This window comes from Semicossyphus pulcher, unplaced genomic scaffold, assembly GCF_022749685.1.
Source record: "Semicossyphus pulcher isolate SPU_LCO1_2020_fin unplaced genomic scaffold, fSemPul1.0.p SCAF_21, whole genome shotgun sequence".
Classification (NCBI taxonomy): domain Eukaryota; kingdom Metazoa; phylum Chordata; class Actinopteri; order Labriformes; family Labridae; genus Semicossyphus; species Semicossyphus pulcher.
The window spans coordinates 8,314,496-8,331,828 of record NW_027211695.1 but is presented as its reverse complement, the minus strand read 5'-3'; the positions used below and the strand labels follow the sequence as shown (position 1 = coordinate 8,331,828).

The 17,333-nt window shown below is 41.6% G+C and overlaps 1 protein-coding gene across 1 annotated transcript in view; it reads left to right on the top strand.

Annotated features, from left to right (window-relative positions):
* The window catches only part of LOC138600986 (collagen alpha-1(XXV) chain), a 164,108-nt gene extending 146,972 nt beyond the window's left edge, over window positions 1–17,136 (top strand). Inside the window, exons 22-37 of the mRNA XM_069672550.1 lie at window positions 714–791; window positions 1,097–1,120; window positions 3,285–3,329; window positions 3,436–3,480; window positions 3,647–3,727; window positions 3,805–3,867; window positions 4,006–4,056; window positions 5,783–5,809; window positions 5,940–6,020; window positions 6,895–6,948; window positions 7,072–7,125; window positions 7,838–7,864; window positions 7,976–8,029; window positions 10,046–10,123; window positions 12,744–12,782; window positions 13,743–17,136. Coding sequence (XP_069528651.1) covers window positions 714–791; window positions 1,097–1,120; window positions 3,285–3,329; window positions 3,436–3,480; window positions 3,647–3,727; window positions 3,805–3,867; window positions 4,006–4,056; window positions 5,783–5,809; window positions 5,940–6,020; window positions 6,895–6,948; window positions 7,072–7,125; window positions 7,838–7,864; window positions 7,976–8,029; window positions 10,046–10,123; window positions 12,744–12,782; window positions 13,743–13,769 — 828 coding nt within the window. The 3' untranslated portion in view covers window positions 13,770–17,136. The remainder of the gene's footprint in view (window positions 1–713; window positions 792–1,096; window positions 1,121–3,284; window positions 3,330–3,435; window positions 3,481–3,646; window positions 3,728–3,804; window positions 3,868–4,005; window positions 4,057–5,782; window positions 5,810–5,939; window positions 6,021–6,894; window positions 6,949–7,071; window positions 7,126–7,837; window positions 7,865–7,975; window positions 8,030–10,045; window positions 10,124–12,743; window positions 12,783–13,742) is intronic.
* The last annotated feature ends 197 nt before the right edge of the window (window positions 17,137–17,333 follow it).

Here is a 17,333-nt window from a genome sequence, read left to right as displayed (position 1 = left end):
TCGCAAGCAGCAGTGAGGAACAAACTGTTGTTTAGTGACATCTCATTTCTTCCACTATGGCAACCCGTTGGAATGTTTCCCAAGTGCTGTAGCCGTCCCTTAGCCGCACTGCTTAAAGTCCCTATTGTTGCAGACCAAGTACACCCCTTCATGGAAACAGTGTTGACTAATGGCAGTGGCCTCTTTCAGCAGGATAACGCGCCCTGCCACATGGCAAAGATGGTTCAGGAATGGTTTGAGGAACACGAGTTCAAGTTGTGGACTTGGCCTCCAACTTCCTCAGATCTCAATCCAATCGAGCGTCTGTGGGATGTGCTGCACAAACAAGTTTGATGCGGCACCTCAAAACTGCCAAATACCTCACACACCTTCAGTAAAGGTGTGTGAGGCATTGCATTACTGATGATGGGCGATGATGTGGGTAGCGTAAACAATCGTGTGTGTTGACTTATAGGAGGAATAAGCTTGTTGAGAGTTTTGGGGAAGCTCAGTGAAGCTGGTGTATTGTATCAGTAAAGGCTCACTAGCAGAATGTATATCCTGTTGTTAGGCGACCAACGTGCCATCTTAGTCCACGCCTCAACGGTTCAGGGCTGTTTTTCTGCAGCAAAAGGGGGACCTACCCAATATTAGGGAGGCGGCATGATATGGCTGATTGGTGTAAATGAAGTATGAGATGTTTTAGTGTGTTTCTAAATGTTAATAATGTGCAGGGCCCTCCTGGACAGAAAGGAGACCAAGGAGCGACTGAAATCATCGACTACAACGGAAACATTCAGGAGGCTTTACAGGTCAGACAAGTCAACACCTAACCCAGCTGAAAACAATACAAGGCGGACTGTCCTACTCACGTATTCGCTGTCTATGGTTCTCTAAATAATTGATTCCTTAAAGTGCAATGCCCTTACAATAACTACCCTCTTTAGCTCATGTCCTCTACAGTTAAAAACAGCTAACATCAGTTCTTTAAAAAAAAAACTACATTTGAGGGTGTATCTGTGCAGAAATGTGCTGACACAGCTGTTTCTTTCCTGTATGACCTCTGCAATCTTATCTCTCACCTCCTCCCCATTTCCACTCCTTTGGCCTACTGCAGAAGATTACCACTCTTACAGTGACGGTAATTAGGCTCTGTGTATTCTGTGTATTGTGTCATTTCAACAAGTGATTCCTCTCTGTTGTCGTCGCATGGGCCCAACCCAACCTCCACCCTGGTTTGCACTGCCTTGTTGTTTGTGCTCCGTCCCCTGGCAACATGTTTGCTTAACAGCGAATGAAACATCATCCAGTGCTGTGTGCTATGTTTCTCTGCCATCAACCTTACAAGCCGCCTGACTAGCTTCAACTCTTCCTGATTATCAGTTATATTTTTCAAAACTTACACAGTATACAAGTGTTGATTTAAGGTGTGGCTAGATTGCCAAACAGGCAAAGCAGGTGACTGCTCCAAGGTCCTGGCTTGTGTGAATTTACAGCAATCATAATGTCAGCCCCGTCTTGAACAAGAGCTCTGTTTAAAGTTTTCACTGTCAGTTGATGCTTATCTATTGCTCACTTTTAAATAAGGAATCAAGTGTCCTCAAAGCAAATCTGGGACCAGGAAGTATTCCAACATAGACAAACACATGGGTTAGTGCAACTGATCACTGTTTTTTTATCTCACCAGCCAAGTGTGAGCTGCATATGATCTAATAAAGCTAAAGCTACTGTCTGTATTTAATGTTCCCTGCTAACAAAACATAAAGTTGAAATAAAAACGTTTTCCAAGTTGCCTAGATTTTGGAAAACCCAATGTTGGAACCAAATGATAGATCATTTATGCCGTACTCTGTGAAAGTAACCCATGTCTGTATTCGAGAGCGATTAAAGCAATGTATTACCGTAAAATCCGTAATATAAGTTGCACCGGAATATAAGATGCAGTCTGATTTTTTGGGTATACCACAGGGAAAAAGGTATACTATAGTCATTTAGGAATAAAAATGTGTATTCAAGTTATTTCAACACTATTCCAATTTATTTTAAAACTTTCAAACACATTCAAAACGCACAATTCTGTTTTCGCCATGTCGAGTTTGCAACCCTGCTAGCTACATGGTGAGGTAGCTAGCAGCCTATGTGAACGCTGATTGTTGTGAGGGTGGCGGCTGCACTGGTGGTCATGACGGCGCACGTCCCTGACGAAGCGCTAGCTAGCTTATAGCGCCATTGTTTGCGTGAAATCCCATAACACAAGACAGTACCTCTCTCTGCAATCTATACTGGTATGTTGGTTAAACCAGTATGGGATGCAGCCCACTTTTCTGATGAAGGAAAGTATTAAAAGTGTGTCTTATACATCAAATTTTACAGTATGTTGCTAGCATGGTGAAAAATTAGCATGTTTAGCATCAAACACACAAAGATCACATTTTTTAAAATAATATTTATCCTTGTGGACTCAACTTTATTTGGATTAATGTTGATAATATGGTATAGAATAAGTAGTCATAAGTATTAAGTGTTATTTCAGCAACAGTTTAGCATTGAACGTAAGCAAGCCAACTGTAGCCAAGTATTCAATTTACTCTCGGATGGACTGGATTTTAGAAACACGTCCTTTGAGTCTTACTCTATGAAGATAGAACTAAAGTTTAAAATGTATTATGTTAGATAGCATGGTAGCAAATAAGCCTGTCTAGCTTGACAAATACATAATGGAAATTTTCTTTTAAAATCAACCCTTATTTACCAAAACTCATCCTACATTTTGATTATGTTGGACATTTGCATGTTTGTGTTATTCTAGTGTTCAATTCCAGCTGTTAGCTACACAAGCTAAGTGTAGCTAAATACATATTTTCTCAAAAATGCTAACATTGTGTAACATTATTGAATTTGAAAGGTGGTACTCAAAAATATATTCCAGACTAAATATGGACATAAAGTAATATACATTGTGTATTATGATTAGCATGATTAACATTAGCAAAATAGCATGTATGTAATTATGCCGAGGTTATATACATAATATCAAGATCATTAGTTTCAAACGTAAATGTAAAGACAAAATCGTTAAGGGGGTAATTCCAATCTCATGACAAAAAAAAGTCTGTCTCTTGTGTGAATGATAATTGTTATTCCCTATGCTTTGCCTTGGGCATGTGTCCTTACTTGACTGTTTGCTAACATTATTTGTCTCCCTTGCAAGCCATTTCATTGTGACAGTCAGTTCCATTGGTGATTACATTGAGTGTAAATATAAATCTCATTCATTCTCCTGCTGTGTCCCTCTTTGTGTTCAGGGTCCTCCTGGACCTCCTGGGCCGATAGGACCACACGGCTTCAAGGTGAGCCCTATTTTTCCTCAGTAATTCAACCTACTGGTTTTTACACGTACAAATCGGATGTTGACCAGAACATTTCTATTGTGTTTGTCTTTATCTGCTCTTTCAGGGCGATCGTGGTATGCCTGGTCTGCCTGGACTGGATGGTGAAAGAGTGAGTTCATTATACAGTATATGTATTCATGTGTAGATTCACTGGATTTTGCATTGGTGTATTGAAATTATGCCTCAGTTTTTAGTTCATTAATACTAGAGGTTACCATTGAATGATGAAGGTTCCTTCTGATGCTCAATGTACACATGTTTGCTCTTTTTCTCAGGGTTACAAAGGTTCAAAAGGTGACATGGGGATGCCGGGAGCTTCAGGGGATAAAGGAACAACTGGTTTGCCCGGCCTACCTGTGAGAGTCTTAATACATCGTCGGAGTATTTTTAAAGACAAAGCCTACACACGCCTCACTAAGCTTTTGTTCCTCAGGGTATCAACGGGATGAAAGGCGACAAGGGAGACTCAGGGCTACCTGGTCCTCAAGGTCCTTCAGTAAGTCCTTTAATTTGACTCGCCATGAACACACTCAAGCACTGATTTGGTACGTGTTGTGTATTTTATTGTTAATGTGAAATGCAGTCAATTATGATCATAATTTGGTATTAAAATATCCATATTTTATATTTGCAGATCAGCGGTCCTCCAGGGCCACCTGGGCCCCATGGACCTCCAGGACCCATGGTCAGTATATACACATACACATCCTATTTATGTACGTTAATGTAACTTCCTCCTCCCTGTAGTGACCAAGCCCAAAACACTTTCCACAATACTTTCATCAAAGTAACCCACACAGAGGCCTTGTCTACACGTACACAGGTATTTTTCAAAGCGCTTTTCTCTGCGTTTTGGTCTTTCGTCCACACATAAACACCGTTTTAGGTCGCCGAAAACGAGTCTCTTGTAAAACTCCGGCCAGGGTGAACACTTTGAGAAACTCTGTTTCCACAGAGAGGAGCAGACGGGGTAAACAGCATTTTTAGCTGGTGACGTCAGGCTGTGGGCAGTTTTCTCTTTTGTGAGGCGACATTCCTTGCAAAATGACAGACGTGAAAAAAAAAGTGATGCTTCTAACCTTGCTAACAGGACTTTTTACGTGTTGACACATATATGTACAGTAAATCGTCCACTATATTGCGGAACAGAGGCGTCGGGATGCGTTACTTACAGGAGCAATTCACCTTGGAAAAAGCCAGTCAAAGCTGGTGTTCTCTGTAATCGATAGAAGCAATAATATTTGAAATTGGCGCCATAGCTGTGGAGAAAGTGAACAGCTTGTGGTTTCACCCATTCCACATTCCTATAACACCCAGCGTGCATTGCGCCCCTCCCTCTGAAAGGAACGGCCCAGCGAGAGACACTGGAGTGAAATACTTACATTTTCACTGCGGTTAACGGCTCAGAGCGGTACAGAATCCGAAATACGACGAGAATATACCGGTGGAACGTCGAAAAAATCTTCAGGTCTGCGGTCTACATTTTCAAAGATTTTTTACGAGACATGACATCGGAGGCGGGCGTCCTAGATAGAGGAAGTATAGTTTAGCAAGCTCCCTGGCCTCCGCCAGATGACACGCTTTACATAGTCTGGCGGAGGTTTTCCAGGGCCCATTGGAGAAGCAGATAGCGTCCTCCAAAGGCACAGAGCCAAATTGCATTTTTTTCTCTACCATAATGGAATTAGCTCCCAAAATAGCTGATGTTGAAAATCAGTGGACTGGCCCTTTAAGGCAATAGATTATTTCAGACTTTTGACTGGCCGCAATTTTTTTTTTTCTTTGCATGACTGAGTTATATCGGCGCCTGTTGGTGTGGCATTCTCATCACCGTGTTTCTGTTGTGTTTTTGCATTTTTGACAGGATTTTTTTAATAACCGTGTTTGCGTGGGCGGGGAGGGGAAAACTGTTTTGAAAAATTCCTGAGCATGTGTAGACATGGCGGGAGAGAATCTATAGACCTGTGTCTACTCAAAGCTCTGCTCAACCTGCTTACTGACCTCAGATAACTCATATTCTCAGATGCCACAGCTTCATTTAAAGAGCTTTAATGGCTTCTTACTGCTGAATGTTTGAACCAGTTTGTCCTGTGTGATTTAAACGCATCATTGTTCCTGCTCAGTCACACAGGAGCAATGGGAAAATAACAATATAAAAACAGGAAAGAGGAGTTGGCAATCTGTGCCTGAAGGAATTTTTTACCTTCCTGCACTTGTTCAACTTGTCCCATCCCATTCTGACACCTTCAACTGCAAGTTCTTTACGGTGACTTGAACACAAGGCAAAAGAAGGATAGATAGGAGGTGGATTCGTTTAAAAAAAAAAAAGCTTACTTAAGTTGTTTGAGATAAAAAAATAAGATGGGCAATAGGACACAAACTAATATTTTGCACTGATTATATGTTTTCAGGGCCCCCATGGTTTCCCTGGACCAAAGGTATGACTGTAATTATAATGTAACTGTAACACAAATGCTTCTTCATTAGCCCTACAAACCATATCTCTCAGGTGTCGCAGCAGGAACTACCTCATGTTTGTCTACTTGTCTTGTTTCCTCTGCTTTTTAGGGGGAGCCTGGTTTGCACGGTGTGAAGGGTATTCGAGGGGAATCAGGACACAAAGGGGACCGTGGACCCCTGGGTCTCCCTGTAAGTACAGCAGTGCACTATGGGTTATCTGCAGTCACAAAGCCCTGACATCCTCTCATTTCCTTTCCAGCCTGTGTGATTGTTTTGCTTTTATGCACACATTTCAGTGTGTGTCTGTGCGTGCGTGTGTGCGTCTATATATGGCCTTCTCCATTTTCTGTCCTCACTTTCATTTGCCTGGGCTGACGATTTTTTGCCGACCTCTGTGTAACACACGGTGTAATTTAGTTGTTGTAAACCCTGCCATCAACCTGTCCTAATAACAGTGTTCATCTGGTACTAATCCCGCCTTGTTCATGTCACTCATACCTCCATAACCACGCAGGGAGCCTCCGGCTTGGACGGCAAGCCCGGAATTAGGGTGAGTGTCATGTGACCAAGAGGCTTCAGCACCCAACTTCTGCCAACTTTTCTCCCCCCTCCAACTCCATACAGACCCCATACTTCCTCATTTATTTTACCACCATGTTATTTATGTTATTGCGACTGAAAAGAAACTTAAAGCAGCTTTGTTGGAAGTTTAAATTTTAGCAAAGTGTCATGAGTTAAATTCAGCCACTCAGGATATACAGAAAGCTGCTACAGCAGGCATTTCAAGGCTCTCGTTTTGTCCTGTGTTGCATTAACTCAGCATTAACACACACTCATACATTAACTGTGTCAGCAGTGTTGCAAATGTCCTCTGTGGCCAATGCACGTGTACTAGCAGCAGCTCTGTGTGCTGGTTGTAGGTCAAAGCAGATTATACAAATGTGAACGCTAAACATTTATTTTTGCTTTCCATCCGTTATTTGTCTGAAAGATTAGTTTTATTTTGAAATACCTGCTTTAATCCAATGATGTAAACTCACCATGACAACACTGCTCATTGCAGGGCACTGATGGGCCTCCGGGTCCAGCTGGTCCAGCTGGGCCGAAGGGTGACATCGTAAGACCGACATTTAACTGATGATTTTAACTTTAATTTCTGGTGCTTTAAGTATTGTCTCGGTTTAATGTGAACGTTTACTGAATGATTCATGTGATTCCAACTCTGATTCTTGTTTATTAGGGTGAGAGAGGAGCGCAAGGCGAGCCAGGACCGAGGGGACCTTATGGACTTCCTGTAAGTTAAATGAGGAGAATATCATGTCCAAAAACACCATTAAGGGCAGAGTTAAAGGGGGGGTATTATGCTAATTTCAAGCGTCATATTTCACTGTGTGATACCTGTGGAGTAGCTTAGCATAATTTACAGTTTAAAAACTTGTGCTCTGTGCAGCCCCTCATACAGCCTCCGCGTGAAACGACTCAGTCGGCTCTGTCCCTTTAAGAAACCCCATGCCTACAAGCCCGCTTTCTTCTGATTGGCCAGTCACAAAGTGCGGCGTGTAGAAAAAACCTGGCGTTCACAGCAGCCTGCAGACTGACTCCAACATACTTTTACCTACAGATCTGAAACTTCACCCACGTTTAGTCGGGACATCCAACATTGTAACATTATGTCTTAATGTGAAACAGCATAATACCCCCCCTTTAAGTGAAGTTGTGAACCTTTGTGACGCTCCTACAATAAAGTGATTAACATTGAGCCCTGAGCTCTCCCTAGTGGGGCTACAAATTGGGGTGCGTCCCCGTTGGTTGAAGGTGCTTTTATTTTGTAGTTCTGACATACTTGTGCAGACTGAACTTTAAAAAGCCATCCATCCACCATCTTTGCTATGCAGGAAACTTTAACCAGAAGAATAGTTACCCCAAGTCAGATCTGTTTGTTCGTGCAGGATTTGTGAAAGTCATCAACATAAAGCTAATAAAACTCCTGTTTTCTTTCCCTGCAGGGAGCAGCCGGAACACCGGGCTTGGATGTAAGTCTCTCAAACTCTGTTGGCCAGATTCCTTAGACGTACGTCAGGACGAGAACAGCCTCTTTATTTCTTTGCAGTGAAGAGTAATTAAGTGGAGTTGTACTTTTTCAGGGGTTGCCAGGCTTAAGGGGAGAGAAAGGCGACCTTGGGGAAAGAGGAGAAAAGGTAGATGTAGAAAGGATGTTGTGGTTTTTTTAACCCCCTAACCAAACAGAGGACTGATGTCAATGGACAGCAAATATACTTGGGAGGTATTTTTAGTTGCTATTTTTACGCTAACTTTATTTTTTCTTTCCCTTATTAGAGGTTTGAAATACAGCTGTTGGAAAGGATCTTCTTATATTGTTTTAGATACATTAAATATGCTAATGTAAGTCATTTTAGCATGTCTTCTTTGGGGAGAAATGAACTCATCAGCCAGATGAAAAGAAATGATAACTTTACTTTTTCGCATAAAATTTCATCCCCAGTCGCCTCAATCCAGCTTTCGTTCTCCACTTTTGAATGATTTGTCATCTCATTTCTCAAAATCACAAGTCCAGCCTCATTCTGAAGCATCAAAAAAGTGATTTCAACAAACAAGTCCATTGACAACAGGCTCTACAAATCCACCTTTTCTGTTATTTCCGTTGTTTCCATGCCTGAACACACACTTACATTACTTGCATTTCCCTTCCAGCCCCTGAGCCCATTTCTTGCTCGTGTTTACAGTAGTTAATATCTGTCACTGCTTCTTCTGTTCCGTTTCCACACTTACTAACACTTCTAATGTGTTTCTTAGATGTTTTAATGTCTTTAAGAAACTGTATCCCATTCCTTGGTTCGTTATGTCACTTTTAACATCGCATTTACCGACCATTTCTCAGATCTTAGCTATGCTTCTTTTCCAGGTATTTAGCAACAACTGGCAACACAAAGATTGGGGTGACAAAACTTAATTAATATACATATTAATATGATGTTTAAAAAACTCAATAGCCTACAGTATTAGTACAATTTGTGGCTAAACATCAGGATTTAGGGACTGTTATGTAAGCTGTGTCCCAATCCAGGGGCGGCAGCCCTCGAAGCCGAGGAATACACTTTTTAATGTAAAAGTTTTTGGTTTCAAGTCAGTCGAATAGCTAGCGTTACACATGTTTAAGGAAACGAAAGGGCCCTTGAAACAAATTATCTTTAAAATAATAGGTTAAGTTAGAGCTATACCTAGTTATGCTAGCTAGTTAGACCGCTAGCTACCTGTTAGGGGACAGGAGCAGCATTTGGTAAAGCAAGGGTAAGGGCGAGCGTCTCATTTCAGTTCAGCTTTAACGGTCTACAAAGGCTATGAATGGCGCATCCTCCGTAGACCGCCTCCTTCGAGGGCTGCAGCCCCTGGTTTGGGACTCAGTTTATGTGTAGTTCGTTATTCTCTGATGCATGTACTTTATGTAATAAGACAACTAACTCCAACCCAAATATAAAAGGGATACAGTTTGATCTTTCCAGTGTGCGTTCGATTTAATTCTGTCCTTCTGGAGGTTTTTTCCTGCTGCCCTTTCTCATCCTTCGTGCCCTTGACTCCCCCTCAAAGTGATCAGCTGTTTTCTCCTCCCTCCTCCTGTACTATTCCCCCCTTTTTGTCCTCCTCCTGTCCTGAGGAATGTTTTAAAGAAGGGTCTGATACTCCCCCTAATCTAACATTGACCTCCTCCTTTTTAATCGCTCCCTTCCTAATAGCAGTGCTGTCCCAAATGTGAAAGAAAATGATGTTAACTTGACCAAATCGTTGTATCCACAGGGGGAGAAGGGAAAGAAGGGCAAAAAAGGGCCTAAGGGCGAGAAAGGCGAACAGGGTGCCCCTGGATTAGATGCGCCCTGCCCATTGGTATGTCCCAACTGTGAGCTGGGAATCTCCTCCCAGCCGCGTAGAGCAGTCGTCCCGAACAAGGATGAGCGCCCTGTGCGTCCACAGATACCCAGCATCCACCAGACGACAGCAACCTCAAACACAGAGTCTATTTCTCTCTGAAAATTTGACACAAAAAAACATATAATTCAGGCTGGATTGTGGTATCAGCAAGCTCACAGGGACGCTCCTCCTTTGGCCCCAATCTTGCGCCCCTCATAGTGGACGGCCGCAGGGGTTAAAGGTCACCCAGGTCTCTCCCAGTAACACTCCTAGGTCATCTTTGCAAACAGGGTTTCCGGGGATTTAAGGGTGAAAAGGGGGAACCAGGGCAGCCAGGTCTGGACGGGCTGGATGCCCCATGCCAATTGGTACAGTATTTCTCTCCTTCCTCCTCCACCCATGCATGCCGCTCACCTGCAGTCAAACCAAACCATGCATGACTTGAGCGCTTGAAAATCATGCACACAAGTTATTTTTATCACATCATTCATAAAGTGTAAAAACAACACGCACAGACATATATCTCACTAACTTCCTGACCGCAAGCAGCCTCTTATAGATAATACACATCATTACAAGCACAATATAAACAGTCAACATGTGATATCTTACAAAATCTATCCCTCTAACTAAATCCTTCCACTCCCTTAATTCAAACTGGGAAAAAAATCTGCTAAAATCCTGTTTCCTTCCAGCTGATCCCTCCATGGACCAGTCACCTTTTAACCTGACGCTAACAGACTCTCTACCTATGTTCGAGGACCCCTCCTCTACTCTGTTAACTCCCCCTTTCCCCCTTCTTCTATTTGTACCAATTGGGCCAGACCATGACAAGAAGAGAAAATCAATTACACTGGTTATAGACCTATTTCAGTTCATTTATTAATCCATGGAGCATTACAGGTAGAAATGTTTCAACGGGAGTCATAGGCGGTAAGAAAACACTCATTTATCACAGATTTCATCTCATTAAATATCATCTCAGTTCATTGACTTGAGCCAGCAGCAATAAGTGTAATTTAAGAGAAACTCCCTGATTTTGTTATGGTGTCCACAAACGCCACAATTAAGCCTGTAATAAAATCAGAGAGTAGAATCATCAACATGTTGATGTGCATGAGTTGTATATACTTTGCTGTGTGCATGAATGAAGATACAGATGTGATTTCATTATAACACCGTACTAGGCAAAGAGAAAGATGTTTGAGCAAAAGCTCATCAGTCGGCTACTTTAAAAATCCATTTGTTGACATGATGGACCAGTGGTTATTGCAGGTTGAGTCACTGTCACGTTAAAATCCTTTATCTTGAAGTTTATATATAATATATAAATAAGTCGGAGAAAGTTTGTGCACTTCACAATCAGACATTTCCTTCCCCTAAACTACTAAACATTTCATCATGGACACAATGATGCAAACACAACAGTTAATGCAATGACTGTGCAGTTTTCACAAGTCAATAGCTTTACATGAAGCAAAGGATTTTTAAAGACTCCGATACCCATAAATCCTGAATACAGAAATCTGCTTTGCTGCAGATTAATTTCACTCAGAACTCGTCATCATCTCCACTAACTAGTTCACTGACTCACCCCTCCTACTCGCTACTAGCCACTGCAAATTGTGTATTTGAGGCGAGACCACCGTATAAGTCGAGCCCTGTGAGATAAACAACCACTTTAGCGCTTGTTTCAACTCAGTACTAGTGTTGTGACGTTCGCGAACAATGCGATTCTTTTGAACGGCTCTTTGGTCGTAGGTGAGAGCTGTTTTTTTTTATAGTTATGCCCACATTTCACTGCCCTCCCTAGATCCACTCCCCTTTATGCCGAATTACCACAGGCAGCTTTTTTCAACTGCAACATAGTGCCGACCGTGAGCAACATTATGACCCTCGGCCAAGTTTGTAGTTTTTTTGTTGACATCTCTGTAGTCATACAGACTTGTATCATGAATTATTGGCAAAGAGCTCGCTTCAAAGAGCTTTAATTCCCAACACTACTCAGTACTCGCTTCCTGCCCTGAGCTGAAGGTCTGACTCAAGTTACATGAACCAGTACCCGCTTTCCCAACGCGGCAGGGCACAAAAAGCTCTTTACCCGCACACAATCGTGGAAAAACAAGCGTCACAAACCCCGCGAAATGACTCGCTTTACAATCAGAAATTGATTGAGTCGTTCCAAAAACAATCAGAATGTCTAAAAGAGCTGCACGATTAAATTGACCCTTCGCTAAGCCCCTCCCTTGGACGGCCACTGTCCAATCCTACGTTAACAACTGTAACTAGGCGTGGGAGGCCTGTCAAGCTTTCAGAACAAGGAGAAATACCGAAACAGTGTGCATACGGAATCTCAAAGTCCGACAGTGGATGTCCTTAAAGTTTAGAAGGGGGGTGTCAAAATGTTTCGATTTTCCGAACTTGATAGAAAAGACGTCGGAAATGGATTAAAAATTGAGGAAGACAGTCAGCTGGTCTCCGCTTGCCATCCTGTCAGGCCTTCATTACCACCACCATGATATCGGCACAGCCTTTATTTTACCACCCCATGGTTTGTGCCGTTGTTGTGGCAAACTTGTACAGGATTATATATATACGTGCCTGTGCGAAAGCTTGACGGGCGTAGCAACAGTAACCAAGGGGGGCGGGACTTAGCGAAGGGTCAGTTAAATCACCATTAATTTTAGCAGAGTGCGGAGTTGAACCTCCCATCTCTACCGACTTACCAAACTGAGTTATGATGCCTCAGTTAGGCATGATGAGAGGTTTTGCCTCCACTGTTTCCTACATGTGATGTGAGCTTATTTATTGGAATGCATTTTTGTCATTAATACCTAAATATCTGACTTTTTTTATGCGTTTTATTTTTTGGTTAAAATCCACTCATTCATGACACTTTTAATTTGGGTGCATTTTGTTGCCAGCAAACCACCTCTTCCTGTTTCAGTCCTTATAGTTGTTCTCTTCCCTGCTTCTCTTCTTGAACAGGGCCCGGATGGATTACCAATGCCTGGGTGCTGGCAGAAGGTAAGACAGGGAAATATTGGCGTAACATGTAGCTACATATCTATACAGAGTGAAATAAATACAATGGCAATATCTTAGTTTTGGACTGTTCAACTGTTCAACTGTTTATTTCCTGCTAAATTCACTCACACAGGTCCCCTAATACTGAGTTTGATCCATGTCTAGTCATTGTTTCATGTCGGTTTTAGCTTCTCTATGTTTGCATGGGTTTTCTGTGGAATAAGTCGTAACACTCACTGTGTCAAACATATTGCTCAACTCAGTCATGAAACACCTATGAAAACCTTCATGTCATTCTCTCTCTGTGTTTTTCTTGCAGTGATCACTCTAACCTGAAACGCATGGAGTTTGTAAATAATGCTTCTTTTTTGGTATTTATAGTTTTTTTAATGGAAAAAAAAGTCTAAAAGAAAAAGAAGTCTATGTGTACAATGATACAAAAAGAGATAACCGTCCCTAAGCTGCTTCTACTCACATCACCGTGTGGAGACAAAAAAAAAACGTGTGCGTGTGTGTCCGCTTTCTCACATCCACATCGTGCTGGAGCTCGATCCCTGGCTGGCGGCAGGACTTGTCTCTGTAGTCTTTGCATGGCTCAGACCGGAGCGTCGCAGCCCGGCCAGATTCACGGGGGTGAACGGAGACGAGGAAGGAGGAGGAAGTGGAGGGGGATCTGGACTGGCTCTCTAACACCAAACGCTAGGTGTTTTGTGTTGTTTCGTCCCATCATGCAGCACCATTTTCTAAAAAATAAAAAGACTGCGAAAGAGAACATTGCACCCCCGACCCTGCAAAAGCATGAGTAGTATACTGAAACTATATTTATATGTATTGTACATACATGTCACTGTTTTGTGGTTGCGTCATGGCTTCTGCAGAAAAAAAACAACACTAACATCAGAAGAAGAAAAAAACATCCCGGATCTTTGAATTAGTAATTTTTTGCTTTATCTTCTCAAGGGAGTCACGCCGTGGCTGGTAGCCTGAAAGACCCCCCAGAAAAGTAAAGTTGTTGTTGCTTTATTGTGGTGATGCCTGCAGAGGGTGTGATATCAGCAGGTTTTCACTGAGGCACTCGTGTGGCTCTGCACTATCATCAGCGTGGTGCCTCCACACGGCTCCGGACAAGATGAGACTTAGCGGGGTACTGATAAGAAGCGAATCAGGCTCGGGGACCCCCGTCTGAGAACGGACAGGGATGGATCCTGCAGGAAGTCGCTAAGAGTCCATCTCCATACGGATCAGCCGGAGCATTTCCTAAAAGGGCGCCGCTTCAAGGTCTACTGAGAGCGTAAACAGAATGCAATCATGTCCTTTTCTTTATTTTTCTTTCGTTTTTGCTCTCATTCTTTAACATTGTATTTTGTGTATAATAGCCTTTGGTGCCTCAAGCTTTTATTCATTCCTTTATCAGAAATGTACAACTTTATATCATCAATTACCGGAGTGGTTTATTTCAGAAGGGTGAGTTTATTTTGGTAAAACACTTGTTGTGAGACACATTGCGCACTGTTTTTTTCATATGAATTGTTTATACAGGACTTTGCAATAGCATGTAGGCTAATAGCTAACCTGTACATGGTTTTAAAGAAGCTCATCGTCCAGCATTGTAACAAATGTGCTACTTGTTCATTCTGGACTTGTTGTATGGGATGTTCTTTGTACAGTGTTGTCAATTCACTGCATGTACACAATTTATGACGTATGGATTTTTTTTATATTGAAAAGAAGCATTGATTTCAGCAAGTGAAGCAGAAGTAAGAGGCGATGTTTCAAAGTAAAAGCGGATTTAGTTAGCTGGTATTTCAGGTGCGTCAGATTAAGGCAGTGAACATTAAAGTGATAATCTCGGAGATCTCAGTTTCGTTCTCTTTGGCGCCACCTGTGGCGATAAACGGTAATTGCGGGAGTACACTTCCCAGATATCCAGACAGTGTCGCATGTGTGACGTCCACGGTTGGCTCCGGGTGTAACTCTTGATTTTCCTCACTGACGGTCGCTTTCCTTCTTAGACTGTTTTCCTTCATCTGAGCGTCGAATTTGTTTCTTTTTCTTTGGATTTTCACTTATTTTTGAACTTGTATCTGTAGTCATCCATCTTTGTTTGTTCAGCCAAAGTAGATTACGGTTTCCTCGCAACACTTGCAGAGATCGGAAAAGCAGCCACTTAGCTCCGCCTACCCTCTCTGGCAGACCAACCACTGCTGGGTGATGGAAAACGCGTCACTAACTGGGCGCCGCTTGTGATTTTTCCCGCAACAGACAGCCAGTCCGTAATAGTGCAAATGCAAATCAGTGGACCATAGGCTCAATCAAAATTGTGTTACCTCATTCGGCGATAGACAGTGACTTAACAGACATTTATTTCAATGCAAATCTTCGAGATTATCACTTTAAACAGCAGTTGCGTTCCGCTGCTCTTTTTCACCTCATGTGTTGTCTTAAACAAACGGGAAACATGTATTACAGTGCGAGAAAAGCTACATTTCATTCACAGTTAATTGGTAAGCTTCCGTTATTACTCCACAATCTTACTGGTGGCCAGTTATGTCACATTCCTTATCAGATGGAGCAAAAAGTGGAGCAGCACTAGGTCTAATTTTCACCATACTTTATTCATCTTTCTTATATTCAAATTGCCTTCTGACATAGTGGATGCTATGCAAGGTGATCCTCGGAGTCTTTTCTTCAGCGTTATAAATACGCTTGGATGATTTACTGTGAGGGCAGACTGTTGTGATGCAGCAGGTGGATTCACGAGCATTTATTTCCATACTGTTTCAGTTTGATTGTACAGTTCATCTCCTCGTTTAATGAATGGATACACTTCTGTATAGATTATATTGGTGCTATCTGATAGAACAGCTCTGTTAATGGGCTCTACCAGTGGCAAGAACTACACGACAGGTTTCTTTATTGTTGTCGAGGTTTTATGTGTGTAACATTTGTGCATATATTTGTGTATTTGTCTCAATATTTTAAGTGGTACATTATTTATTTTTCTATATTTTCTTAAGGCATTTTGGTTCTAAACAGCATTCCTTTCAGTTGTTTTGGCTTTTGATGTCTGCCGCGTCTCTGTTTCTATTATGAGGAATCTGCATCATATAAGGCATCACATAACAGGTTTGCAAATGGTACAGCGTGACGGAAGGCGGTTATTTACAAATGACGGACTGAGCGTTTATTCATGGTGCATTTATTTCAGCGTATAGGCCTTACAGTAGATGTTTTTATTTCATTTAGCGTGTCAAAAAGCGATGGCAACAAAGTACTGCAACCTGACTGTTGCCGACAACAGCGTAAAGTTAAAACACAGCTTTTTCTCACACTCTCTCTCTCTCTCTCTTTGCATTGAATGTAGTTTGATATATGTATAGTGGATTATTAATGTACTGTTAAAATGTGTGCTCATTTGACAAGAAGTGCAATTTATACTTTGGTTAATGTGCGTAGCATCAAATGCAGCAGAAATAGCTCCATTTGCTCGGTCATGCTACCCCTGTGTACCACTACCTGGAAAGAACTACAAAGATGGACCTTTCATTAAATATCAATTTGTGATCGGTTTGAATATTTCCTCAAATAATGTCCCTTCATTCGTGTTGTAAAACTTTATTTCCATTGCGTAATATTTACTAAATTTTTTGCATTGAGTTTTTTTTTATTTGTGTTTTGATTTCCAGCCTTTTGTTACAGTATTTGTTCTCTCACAAGTTGCTGTATCGTTAGCATGTGCAGCTAATTTTTTAAATGGACTTTTTTCATTTGATTTGTTTGTTTGTGTGATAATGTGTTTCCTTGTTCACATTTTAAATTGAGTTTATTCTGCTTTTAGCGGAAGTGCCAAAACATTTCAAACATTTGTTTTTCCATATCAGTATTTGTCTCCGTATCAGTATTAGACAAGCTGGTGAGGGGCTCCTAAACGACTCACTGATAGGTCACATCTTAGTATTTGTGCTTTTTGCAGAAATGCTCTGAGTCAAGACAGTAGCAAACACCCAATAGCCAGACATGAATCATCAAAATCTGCTAGATTAAAGTACACTGGTCTCTTATCAGAACCTACACATCTATACCCTCCCATGCACTGCAGCCTTACTGAAATACATTTATTGCCACATAAAACAAAATGCAGTCTTGGTACAGGAGCAGGAATGCAAGGCAACATCCATGCTGTGGCTCTTTTTTAAGTGATTTATTTGGTTGTGGTGTATGTTCAGTTTCTGTTCTGCATTTGCATCTTTTACCAACCTGGTTGACATTTCTTTGAAGACCCTTGTGTTCACACGTCTATATTTCAAAATGACATTTCATATGACTGTACTGTTGGAGCCAAATAAACACAGTCTTTCAAGTACATCAAATAACAGTCTTGCCTTTATTTGTGGTTCCTTACTATCCAATAACATGAATTTAGATCACTAAATATGACATTCTCCAGCTGCCGCTACAGTTATTTGTGTACACATAAAGCCTGTATTTGTAACCCAACTGTATGTTATAATGTTGTTATTTGTATTGCTTGATTTTTAAAATTTTGGACAA